At 43.3% G+C, this 12,306-nt stretch overlaps 1 protein-coding gene across 1 annotated transcript in view; it reads left to right on the plus strand.

Moving 5' to 3' along the window:
- Window positions 1-2,699: 2,699 nt before the first annotated feature.
- Window positions 2,700-12,306, plus strand: part of slc24a3 (solute carrier family 24 member 3) — a 57,398-nt gene continuing 47,791 nt past the window's right edge. Inside the window, exons 1-2 of the mRNA XM_075463361.1 lie at window positions 2,700-3,217; window positions 8,990-9,121. Coding sequence (XP_075319476.1) covers window positions 3,022-3,217; window positions 8,990-9,121 — 328 coding nt within the window. The 5' untranslated portion in view covers window positions 2,700-3,021. The remainder of the gene's footprint in view (window positions 3,218-8,989; window positions 9,122-12,306) is intronic.

A 12,306-nucleotide genomic window follows, 5' to 3' on the forward strand; every position in this document is an offset into this window, starting at 1 on the left:
CACTGCCCCCACATGCTGGCCTTCTTCCCAGAGTGCATCCTGGTGCCACATCTTCCTCAGGTAGGTGACGCACACAGACCTGGCCATCCACAGGATGTAAAGCGATATGTTATCATAAGCCACCCTCTTCCATTGCTTTTTGGCCCAGTTCTCATGCAGTGAATGCGGGTAAGCATGGACTCCCTGAGCAGTCTGCAGTTATGCAACCCCAAACTGCGACGCGCTGTGTGTTTTAACACCTTTCTATCAGAACCACTTTCTTGTGGCTATTCTATCGGATTGAAAAACAAGGGCCAGTCTTCCCCGTGTGCATCTGTGAGCCTTAGGTGTCCTGACCACTGCAAACCAGGAAAATCCCACAAAAGGTGCAATTGTATAGAGACGCTATGACCGAGCCAACACAATCTGGTGCTTATGCTTTTTCTGCTTCCAATCCCTCCATTGAAGGATAGTCATGTGCTGCCTAATCTATCCCATCCACTGCAAGGTGCCATTGTAACGAGTTAATCAATGTTTTCCACTTCACTTGATTTGTTTACAGCGTTGAAGCATTTCGACCCAGGAATGGGGCTCCTTTTCTCCCGATAAACAAACATACAGGTTCAGTAATTGACGTGATGTAGTTTTGAAATGCGAGGCAAAGTTCTTTGGCCTGCTTCTCACAACTTGGTCATCTTATTTGTTCCCTGACCAGCAGCTGTCCATAACCACGGGGGAATAACTGCCGTAGAGCCACACCCACACCCACGGCAGGATGATAGTGTTAGATTTATCATGTAGATAGCATAATGTCTACTCTTTTTATAATAATCTGATCATTCTTTTATTAAAGCCGCAGTATGGGAGGGACTGGCCTTCCTTTTAGCTCATTGTTTTATTTTTCTCGTAGTGTGTTTTCAGTTTAAACGTCTCAGAACCGGGTCAGCTGCTAGCTTGTAAAGCAAAGAGAAGTGTTTTTGCTGAATAGTGTTTTGCCGGACCTACTTCTATCCTGTGGTCAGAAACATGCCTTCATGTTATTGTTAATGATGCTTGTTGGATGATGGAACTGTTTGCTGACATGGACACTTTGTGAGGTGATAATGTGTCAGAGTTGCCAAAAAAACAAGTGATGCATCTTTAAAGACTGACAGTCAAATTGGATCATTCTTGTTCATTACAGCTGGGCGGATGTCCCAGAAATGCGTCTGTTGTGGCTCCATGGGTCATACTGAGTAAGCCTATTGGATGAGCTCCCTGCAGCCTCTAAGGATTGATTTCTGTATCAGTCGTTATTTGTTTTCAGTCTGAGTTCAGTCTATTCTGCCGACTGCCTCACTTTCCGTCTTACTTAATAACTTGAATGTTCATTCACAAACAAACACGTTGTCACGTGATGTCGAGGCGCACCAACTCCTTTCCAACAGCAAACGAGGAGAACCACTCTTCTTATTTCAGAGAGAAAGTAGAGTTCTGTTTCCAGTGCTGGAAGACATTCTTTTCCAATGACATGACCTCCCAACTTGGTGTGGCAGACTCAGGTTGCTGAGAGGAGAGCAGTGTGCATTGATCTGATTGGCAGATGAGAGGGGGGCGCACATTGTTGCAAGAGAACCAACTGATAACACTCAAATGAATGGAGTGTTCGACCATGTAGAGACCAAAGACAGTTTTTTACTAAAAATGGACACAACTTTCACTTTCTGAAGTGGAGTCATTGCATAAGAGTTGGAAACCTGCTTTCTGTCTCATAACCAGCAGGGACAACTTCTGAGGTCACAAAAAGTTGTTTTAAGAGATCTTTGGGGAAATCATCCTACTTTTCAATTGATTTATGAACTCGGTAAACATTTTCTAAATGTTTGCGTCCTTAATGACTAGTTTTGCGTCATACTAAACAGACTACAGTGTCCATTTTGTGCGTTTTGCTCTTCTTTAGAGTAAAACCAATGACAAAGCAGAGTATTAACTGTGAGAGTGAACAGTTTCTGTACTTCTGAAGCAGGTTTATCGATCCCCTGTAACTTCCAATTTCAAAAGTTCAAGATGGTGATGGTCAACTTGCTGATGTTGAGAATACAAACCCAGAAACCAATGGGTGACACCCCAGAAGTTACATCAATTTATTTTATAGTCTATGTTAGAGACAGCTTTAAATGTTCAGCATTGACAACAAACATCTGTAAATATGGTCATTGTGACCTCAGATGGGTTCACTGCGACTTCAGGGCATTAGTAGCTTCCTTGTTGCCTGTTGACGGTGTGAAGTTCTTCCTGTTTCTCAGCTCTTCGCCCAGTTTAGGATGAAATCCACTCGTTAGTTGTCATTTTGTTCAAATAAGAACTGCAAGACCCCCTACACCTATGCACACACCTGGCATTGGTGGCTAACGTGTTTAGTTTCATCATTTGAAAAAATATTTGGTGAAAATGGATGTAAAAAAGTTACCATGGCAACAGAGAAGCCGCATGAATGGGATCTGCAACATATTGACCGTTAAAAAAAAACGGGATTGTCCTTTAAATGAGTGAACATCAAATTAATTAAAGTAAGAAAAAAACGCAAAGAAAATGCTCCAGAGATGGAAAACGTGTAAAAAAATAAATAAATAAATAAATAAAAAAAATGGACAGCAGGCCTGCAAAGTTTTTTTTTTTCAGCAGCAGCGCAGCCTGCAGATTTTTGTCGGGATTTCACTGAGTGCGCGCGCCCCGCTCCTCGCGCCCCCTCTTCGCAGTTTCTCAGTGGAGGGACGCATCCATGGAGAGCTCGTGCAGCCGTCTGCTGCCTCACCACTTCAAAACCCACATTTCAACATGACATAAGAAGGCAACCCGGCTCTTGTCAGCAGAAGCTCGCAGCTCGCGCGGCCGTCTCCGCCTCGCAGCATCCGACTGGTATCAATTTACAACTTTTTGTCACCCCCGCACTTTTCCATCCAGCATCGCGGAGTCAAGCCGCTTCCCTGGAAATTACAGGAGGTCGTTTTTTCTCTCCATCTAATTTATTTGGAGGAGGGAGGGGGGTTTTCGGGAATCCGCATGGATGTGGCAGCGGTAGAGGGGATGTCTCTGCCGGGTATCCGACACCGGAATCAAGCGACGCAAGTGATGCCGAACAAGAAGAGGGTCGTCGCGAGGCGGAGAAGGCGAAAGGAGTTGGTTTTAATCCAGATATGCTTGTTCGGCGGCTTGCTGCTTCTCGTTAAGGGGTTTTCCTACTTGGCGGAAAATTCAGGTGAGGATTGAAGCCGTTTGTTCGGGATGCATGATGAAGGGGAGCTGAATACCTGTCTCACCAATGAACATATGTTTCTTTAACGTTTTTCTTCATAGGGACACGTTAACATCCCCTAAAACACTCGAGTTTGGCAGCTGCATTGTGAGAACCTACTGGGATTTATAGTGTGGCACACTTTGGTGAATCAAATTGTAAAGGTTGTACATTTAGTTAAAAAGCTATTCAAAATTCTTATTGGTCCCCATTTGGTAAAGAGCTTTAGGAAAGGAGGAAGCAAATGTTGCATAGAATGTAATAAGGCTCGAAACAGCTGATTGAACATTAAATTTCCAGTGTGAAAATGCAAACTGTGGGTTCAGCTGCCCAAGCATGAGCATAAAACAGCCCAAGTGCGTGTTTGATAGGAGATATTAATTCATGTTGGATCCATTTGACCTGAAAACCCCTGCAGGTGTGAGATGAACTTGAAGATGGCTGTTCTGTCATATAGTAGTCTATAATTGGAATCCATCTGAGCTTTAACCATGGGAAACTATTCAGGGCTGATGGATGTGTTCAGGTGTTGTAGCTGCAAAGCAGTGAAATCAGGGCAATGAGCCCCAGGGTATATACGCCCTACACCTCACCATTTTACTGCAAATGGGGATACGGTGTCACTAACTTTTCTTTCAAATGAACAAAACTGCAGCTGCAATATTTTGCAAAAGTCTTGAGCCACCCCTCATTTCCTTATATATCGCTACAGGAAAATGGGAAGTACGTGCAACAATTTGTTTAGATATGTACAAACAAATGTAAATACAGAATCTGAGGCAGAAACAGAGTTTGTTCAGTTCTAAGCAGCTTTAAAGTGAATATCTGCTCTGAGCTCCTTTATCCTCCAACACAGCCTGAACCCTCTCAGACGAGCTTTCTGTCCTTTCTTTAAGGAGTCTTCAGGAATAGTTCTCCAGGCTTCTTGAAGGACATCCCAAAGCTCTGCTTTGGATGTCGGCTGCCTTTTGTTCCGTTCTCTGCCAACATGATCCCACACTGCTTCAGTAATGTTGAGCTCCGGGCTCTGGGGAGGATTCATCCCTCCATCAGACCTGCTGCCACTGATTTTCAGTCCACTTCTTGTGTCATTTGGCACAGCTCAGCCTTTTCTCCCTGTTTCCCTTCCTTAAGAACGGCTTCTTGACAGCCACCCTTCCATGGAGCCCATTTCTGATGAGGCTTGGGCCAACAGCAGATGGATCAGCTGAAGGTCCAGATGCATCTCTCAGCTCCTGTGTCAGGTCTTTGCTGGATTTTTTCCTCTTTCTTAAGGACATCACTTTCAGATCCTGTTCATCTGCTGTAGATAGTTCTTTAGGCCTGACACTTCTTCTTTTGTCCTCCACTTGTCCAGTTTCTTCAAATGTTTTAAGGACACACTGCACACCATGCTGAGATATGCCAAGTTTTCAGCTAACAGCTCTTTGGGAATCACCTTGTTGCTGCAGAAATCCTATTTTCTGTCTGTTAAACTGTGTTATCTTTGCTGTTTTTCATAGATGCAACTAAAGAAATGGGAACAAATGATGTGTCTCTGTGACAGGCTGCTGTTAACAAAGTGCCTAAAGATCCAATTTAAAATGGCTTCTTTGCTAAGTTTGTTATGTGTGGACACAACACTGGTTCATCCCTTGAGTTAGGAGCCTTTTTAATGCTTGAATGATTCATAGGTCAGAGTTAATCCAACTCAGGCCTATCCCAGCTGTCAATGGGTGACACGCTCACTCCAAGGGACAACTTAGGGTCACCAATTAACCCAACATGCATGTTTTTGGACAGTGGGAGGAAGCCAGAGTACCCGTACAGAATCCACACATAAACAAGAAGAACATGCAGACTCCATACAGAAAGGCCCCAGCCAGGAATCAAACCTGGGACCCTCTTGCTGTGAGGTAATGGTGCTAACCATCACACCACTGTGCAGCCCGGCTTAACATCTATAAAAAACACATTCCTCTGAAAATGGTCAGGTACAAGGACTGAAAATGAGTGAAAAAGCAGCCAATATCCAAAGAAAAACTTTGAAAGACCCTCAGAAAGCCTGGAGAACTATTGCTCAAGTACCACTATATTAGAAAGTCTGGCATGTTGGAAGGAAACAGAACGAAATGAGGAGCGAATTGTGCACAGGACTGTACATGTTACCGCCCTCAAAGCTAACGAGTAATTGCACCATTTCACGTGCTCCTCCTTTTTTTATCAGTCTTTGCTTCAGACACCAAATTTGATGTCTGAGTCAGCATCAGCAAAAGTGAGATGTATTTCTCACTTTACACGGACAGCAGGTCTGCATGAATATTCAAACAGTCATGCTTTGTGCATCATGACTGTTCTCAAACTTCTCTTCCCCCTACTGCTCTTCCTGTTTCAGTGCAGCAGCACTGATGAACAAGAGGCGATGCATGTCCCATGTCACCATCGTGTTATTGTTAACTCTCAATTCGTTGATCTGAATGTCATTTAAAGTTTATCATTTATGATTCTCTTAATGAAGTTGTGCTAAATTGAGCTTCATTGTTGAGGATGTGAGAGGTGGGCCCTCGCTGCCTCCTTACACAGGCACATTAATCCCTCCCACTCCTCCTCGTCTCTCCGTGTGCAAGATAGCGAAAGCTAGAAGGAGGGAGGAGCAGCACAGCGCTGGCACGCAACCCTCGCTGCTGCTGCTGCTGTGTTTGGTGTGGTGGAGGTAAGGCCAGGTGAGAAGTTCAGACATCCTCTGAGGACTGTTGAATAACAGGGCTTTTTAATTCCATTTGAATCCGTCTTTTAGGCCAGACTCGTGGTTGGCAGAGTGGAAAGGGCAGCGTGCCCCTGCTGGGCTCTGTGAAGTATGAAATGAATTCATTGGTGTTGCTGCTTTCTTGAAGAATGTGCAGATGTAGCCACAGTGGGAGCTCCACTTTGTGGGCTGCACTGTTGCTCCACCCCCTTGAGAGGATTTTTGTTTTGGAAAATCATGAAATTCCCCTTCAATGTATGAATCGACACATCTGTGGAGCACTCCTCCAGCTGTTCCGCCTCCTGCCCGTACAGAAAGAATTTGGCTTTAATGTGTCACAGAAGAGAAGCCAGGGAGTTAAAAATAAAACAAATTGCTGGATACAGACTTCGCTACCTGCAGCATCCCGACAGAAACATCTTGAACACAGAGTCCAAAACTATGAGACCACATCCAACATCTGTCATATTTTCATTTAGATGAAAAAATAATGACCTGTTCTAAATCTGGCTGTGCCTCAAGTCCCCTGCAGAACACTGATGACTAAGTAGCACTGTGTTCAGACTGTAGTCCTGAGAAGTGGAGGAACTTTTCTCAGGATTTCAAAGCTCTAAAAAACTGTGGAAATCGGACGTGACAATGTCAAAGCTTTCATGGGAATCATTTAAAGGAGCATTTAACCGCTTTGTGCTCCAAAGAAGTAACTGTGACCCATTTTTACACGGCATCTCAGTGAAGACATGGGTTGGTTTGAAATACAGACGGTATGATAACTTTAAACACAAATATCATGATTTCATGATATCGTGTTGCAATGAAAGGTCTGAAATATCTTATTTTGGACTGTCTCTTAAATCTTTATATTTACATATTACATTTAATATTATTTTAAAACAGCATATAGAATATTTGGAACCATATAACACTTATGTAAGTGCTGGATTACACGCAGATTTACACAGTGTATTACATGAACTGATTGATTTTAGTAAAAGCACAAGTAATACCAAGAATGGAAATCAAATGATGCTGTAATTTTGATTCTGTTATTTCAATGTCATGGCACACGTCTTGTGTTCTGTCTCCGTACAACACAGTCAGCAAAGCTACCGCGGAGCCAGCAGGCCGCTTAAAAAATGGGATTTTAGGCAGATGAACAGAACTCTGGAGGACTTTAATTAAAGAATAGAAGTGACAGCAATTAATTTCAACTGGAGTATGAAATCATGCACTAATGTCAGAAAGTACTTCTGCTGCTCTGATCTTCATGAGCTGTGCCGTGATGTGGTGTTAGTGCTCCCAGCAGGAAGGTTGCTGGTTGGAATCCCTGCTGGTGCCTTTCTGTGTGGCGTGAGTGTTCATGGTGGTTTGCCTGTTTTATCTCTGTGTGGGTCCTGTGATGGACTGGCAGCCTGTCCAGGGTGAACTCCACCTCTCGCCCAATGGGCTCCCGGATGAGCTTCTTCACTTAGAAAGAAACATTTTTTTTCTTTTAGCTCATCTAATTTGAGACTTAAGCATTTTTCCAGAAGAGCAGGTCTCATAGCTGATGGCAGACATTCGTTTAAAGAAAGCCTTACCTTGAATTTAGAGTTATGGGAGGTGCTCCCATGGATGTGAAAACTCAGCTATTGCCACACTTTCCAAGCACTTGTTTTTTGTATGAACTTCTTTATCTAAAGCCGTATCTTTTTGACAAATTTCCAAAGGTTAGCAGCTCGCACTAACCATATTTGGAGGGAGTATTACTCTGTGCAGCAGACACCTTCGGATCTCTGTAGTTCGGTACAACAGATATTTTGTTTTTTGTTTTGAAATCGTGAAATCAGATCATTGCTTGTCCGCTCGGTTTACGTTCAAACTAAAATTTGAATTGTTTTTTTTTTAATCTCTATCACAGTGAAGGTAATGGACTTCCATAACAATGTGACTGCTGCATCAACCAGCTGGTTCAGATCTCAACCACCAGTCTGTTAACTATCACGAGCCCTCACAGCCACTTTACTCCTGTTCTTGCATCCCTCCATTAGCTTCCTATGTAATCAGAATAAGCAGAAATCCAGTTGATCACACATAAAACTCTCCTTGTTTTTAGCAGAACTCTCTGAAGTAAACTTCTCCAATATATCAGATCCTTAATAGAAAAACCTGCTTTATGCTTTGGTCTTTTTTAACTTGTGCATCATAATTTATTCATAATTCTTCGTTTGTAAGCAGAGAAAGTGCCACATGACAACACATCCTCATGGAAGTTTTAGAAACTGTCACAAAACATAATCTGTTAATTTGTTTTCTGGGACATAACTTTCTCTCTTTTTATGTGTGTGCACAAAAATAGCACCTTACAGAAATACAGTATCATTGCATTTTTATTAAATTCTCTCAAACGGAGGCTCTCTCACTTTAAAAAAAAAAAAATCGGATAGCTGTCATCCAAGCCTTGTGTCCTCTCTGGCTCTGTGTTTCACTCACTTTTTAGTTAGGTTTAGGCATTAACACCTAGTTGGTTTGGAGAAACATTGATGCTCATTCTAAAAAAGACGAGTCCTCTGACTTGTTATGTGCCGGACGATCAGTTTGAGACATGCTTTCACTGAAAGACATTACTTTTAGAGTTGTTTTGGGTATCATGAAAACAAATTGTATGGTTTAATAATACTCTGCACTGTAAAGGGAGAAATATGCAAATCCAATTAAATCTGTCTTTGAGGATCATTGTTTTTTTAAAAGCTCATTTCTTGCCCCGAATTGCAGCTGCACCAACTTTTTTTTGGAATGTGTTGAATGTCTAAAATGCAAAAAAGGACGTTTATTAACAGATGACATAAAGATGAACATGAAATATCTTGGGTTCATACTGTCTGTCATAAAATAAAAGCTGCAGTAATTGTAAGGTTACTCATTTTAATCACAGTCAATCAGGCACACACGAGAACCAACCAAAACTAGATGATGCAGCTGGACTGAATCTCTGAAATCTGTTTTTTTTTTCTCTCTCAAACATCTTTCAGGTTTTGACGTGTCCATCAACAACAGCGAGGACCAGGATGGACGGGTAGGAAGGCGGCTACTGCAGGAAATGGACAACAGAAGCCTGGAGGAAGTAGAGATTGAGGAAGGATCCAAGAACTGCACCGCTCCAGGTAAGACGGGATGAAAGAAAGAGGGCATGCGAGCGCAGCCCCCCCGTCCCTTTCTTTGCCCCAGATCAGAGAGTGGAAGATAAAACAAGAGATGTGCTAAGCATATCATCCTCACCCCTCGTGGTTCTGTCTTTCTCCCCTTCCTGGACCCCCTGACTTCGCTCCTTAATGTGGGGTAACCTAAATTTGTGAGGTCAGATGATGTCCCATGAGCGCAGGCTGCAGCGAGCGCGGATATTCTGGCTGCCTCAGCGGTTTGAACACTTACAGTCTTCATCACATTTTTTAGGATCGTGCAGGTTTCATTCTCACCCCTTCTTTGCCTCACAGCAGCTCATCTCTTTGTTTCCTTCATTTTGCACGCACTCAGAACTCAAAAAAGGAATGTTTCCATGGCTTCCACATCATATGAAGCCATGCGTCGTGATGTAACCCTGCCTCTGGCATGTCGGTTGCTATTTTTAGCAGCAAATGGAAGAAAAATGGACATTCAGTGCCGTTAGAAGTGATGTGAAGCGACATTGCCGTGGACGATGTTGAGATTTGGTGATTTTTATTTTTTAATTTTATATTTATTTATTTATTTTTCTTTACCTCGATGCGATCACCCGGCCCTCAGAGGGAGCACCATTTCTCTTGTGTGTTCATTATGCAAAATGGCCATCATCAATCTCTTTTCTTCTCACACTCTCAAGGTTGCTGCTGTCATCTATAAAAGGAGCTCAGGTCAAAGTTCAAGTTGTTCTCCCCTGCTGATTACACAGAAACTGCTCCCTCCTCTTGCTGCTAAATTTAACGCTCAGCCCGGTGGCTTTAACCCCCGCTGCGCTCCTGAGGACACCGCGTTTTTTTCCTAAATAACCTCCATTTTCTGAAAGTCTTGTCCTGATTCGTTTATCTCTTCTTTTAAGGAACACATATTCTTGGTGAGACTTAGTGTCTCATTCCTGATCTGATCTTTGAGAGGAAAGAAGCTTCCATCACAACTTCCCAAAAAGGTTCAACTTGTTTAGCTGAGTTTAACCAGCCTTTATCCAACTTTTAACCAGCCTTTAACCAACTTTTAACCAGCGCTTAAGCAGCCTTTAAGCAGTCTTTAACCAACTTTTAAGCAGGCTTTAACCAATCTTTATCCAGGTGAAGAGAAATATGCCTTTGAGTTGCAGTACCTGAACAAAACAAACATAACGGGTCTCCATTTACCCAGAGTTTTCGGTTCTGGGGAGTTGGCAATACATCATATGTTGCCCCTATCAAAAATCTAATACTCCTTTCCTCCATACTCCACAGCTCTTTCCAACTAAGCTTTTTCTTCTCTACACCTTTTCTCTACCCCTTCTTGAACCAGTCTTGAACCAGTCGTCTTAGGTTCCATCTTGAGATCTTGTTGTTAAAACCCTCGCTGGAGGTGGGATTACAGCGTCCAACAAGACTGACTTGCACTTAAAGCTATGCCTTACCATGAACAGGGCTGTTTAGACTGAAAGGTGAGTTTCCCAGGCCCTGTGTGTCACTACCGCCAGCAAAAAACAAACATAATGACAATTAAATGTCAAACTCAAAGCTCCAAAACGGTCCACAAACCATCAAGTGATTGATACCCGACCAATAAATGTTGTAACAGGCAGCAGAATTATGTACTGAAAACTCGAGGGTTTGATTGCTAATGAATTTTTACTTTTACAGAAAAATAATGTTCATCTTTCAGAGGGTAAAAAGCTTTGTCTCCCGAGCTGAGCCCTACATGCAAAATTCATCCATTTCTGCAACTTTTTGAATGTAACTTTGAAAGAACTTTTCCTAAATCCTCCTGCCTTTATGTCCGGGTAGACAAATGGATCCATTCAGCCATCACACGCACAGTCAGTTTAGAATCACCAGTTAACGCGCAGCTTTTGGACTGTTGGAAAAAGTTGTAGTACCCAGGGAAACCCAGGAATCAGGAACCTCCATGTTGCAAGGTTCCAGTCCAAACTGGTGTGTTGATTTAAACTCCACAGTTGGAAGGTTTTATCCTGCAGAGACCATTTCATCCTCATACAGACGTGACCGTGACGTCATGATGTTCTAATTAAATGATCAGCTTGCACATGTATCTGTGCACACCAGACTGGATGTGTGTTTGGAGTGCCAGCCACACAGAAGACTACAATGCTGTCTGATGAGGAAGTATCCCAACATGAGATCTGTGTTCTGGGAGGATGCAGAGCGGCGGAGGCGCTGACTGATTGTTGCCTGAAATTAGAGGCCTGCTGATGAAGAGCTGGAAAGAAGGAGGAGATGGAGAACTCCTCGTTTGCTAATTTTCTCCTCACAGCCACACACGAAACAAGCCATCGCCCTCGTCGTCACATCGCCCTCGTTGATGTTAATTGTGAGGACCCCGCTGCTTCTGTTGATTTCAGACACTTGTTTATTCCCTTTTTTATCTCCTATTCTTCACTCCGTCATCTTTCAGTCAGACAGCAGCCGGAAGTAATGGCTGAGAAGGGTTTATTGCCTTCTGTGATTATTTTCTTGCCCTCTGTTCCTATGAGGCTGACGATATCCTAGAGTTTGCTGCCGGTTCCGGTGTGTTTGTGCGTAACCGGGGAGGCAGCTCCGAGCACTCTTATCCAGAAAGATCCCTCCCTGTCCCGCTCTCAACCTGCCTTTTATCCAGGAACACAAGAGTTGTTTATTTTGATGACTTTTCTGCCCAAATCTGTTACAGAAGCTGCATTTTTACTTTGATGCCACACAATGGGAGAAAGAGAAGAAAAATCTGTAGATTCTGAAGACGTGTGAGCAGTGTGGGGATTACTCACACGGTGGGAAAGAAGCACTGAACCCGACAAGATGTACTTTTCAACACGCTGCTGTTCTCATGCACGTGCACCCACACGTTTCCATCCTTCTACGTCGGTTTCACACAAAAACACACATTTCCACCGATGTCTGCAACATATTCGTAAACACAGTGGTAAATCTAACCCTGCTGAGCAGCTCTGTGTGCAGAGGAAGGGACTGTGTGATTAGACGGGTAGTCTGGGTACTCCGTACACGTGACTGGGCTCTCCAGGGGTCGTTCCCCGGAGGCTGTCCTCCTCTGTTATTAAAAATCCTCTCAGTTCAGCTCAGCTTCAACGCAACACTCCATTTTAGGAAAGGAGGCTGCTATGACTTAATCAGGGCTTCCCTGTGAG

This window comes from Odontesthes bonariensis, chromosome 4 (assembly GCF_027942865.1).
Source record: "Odontesthes bonariensis isolate fOdoBon6 chromosome 4, fOdoBon6.hap1, whole genome shotgun sequence".
Classification (NCBI taxonomy): Eukaryota; Metazoa; Chordata; class Actinopteri; order Atheriniformes; family Atherinopsidae; genus Odontesthes; species Odontesthes bonariensis.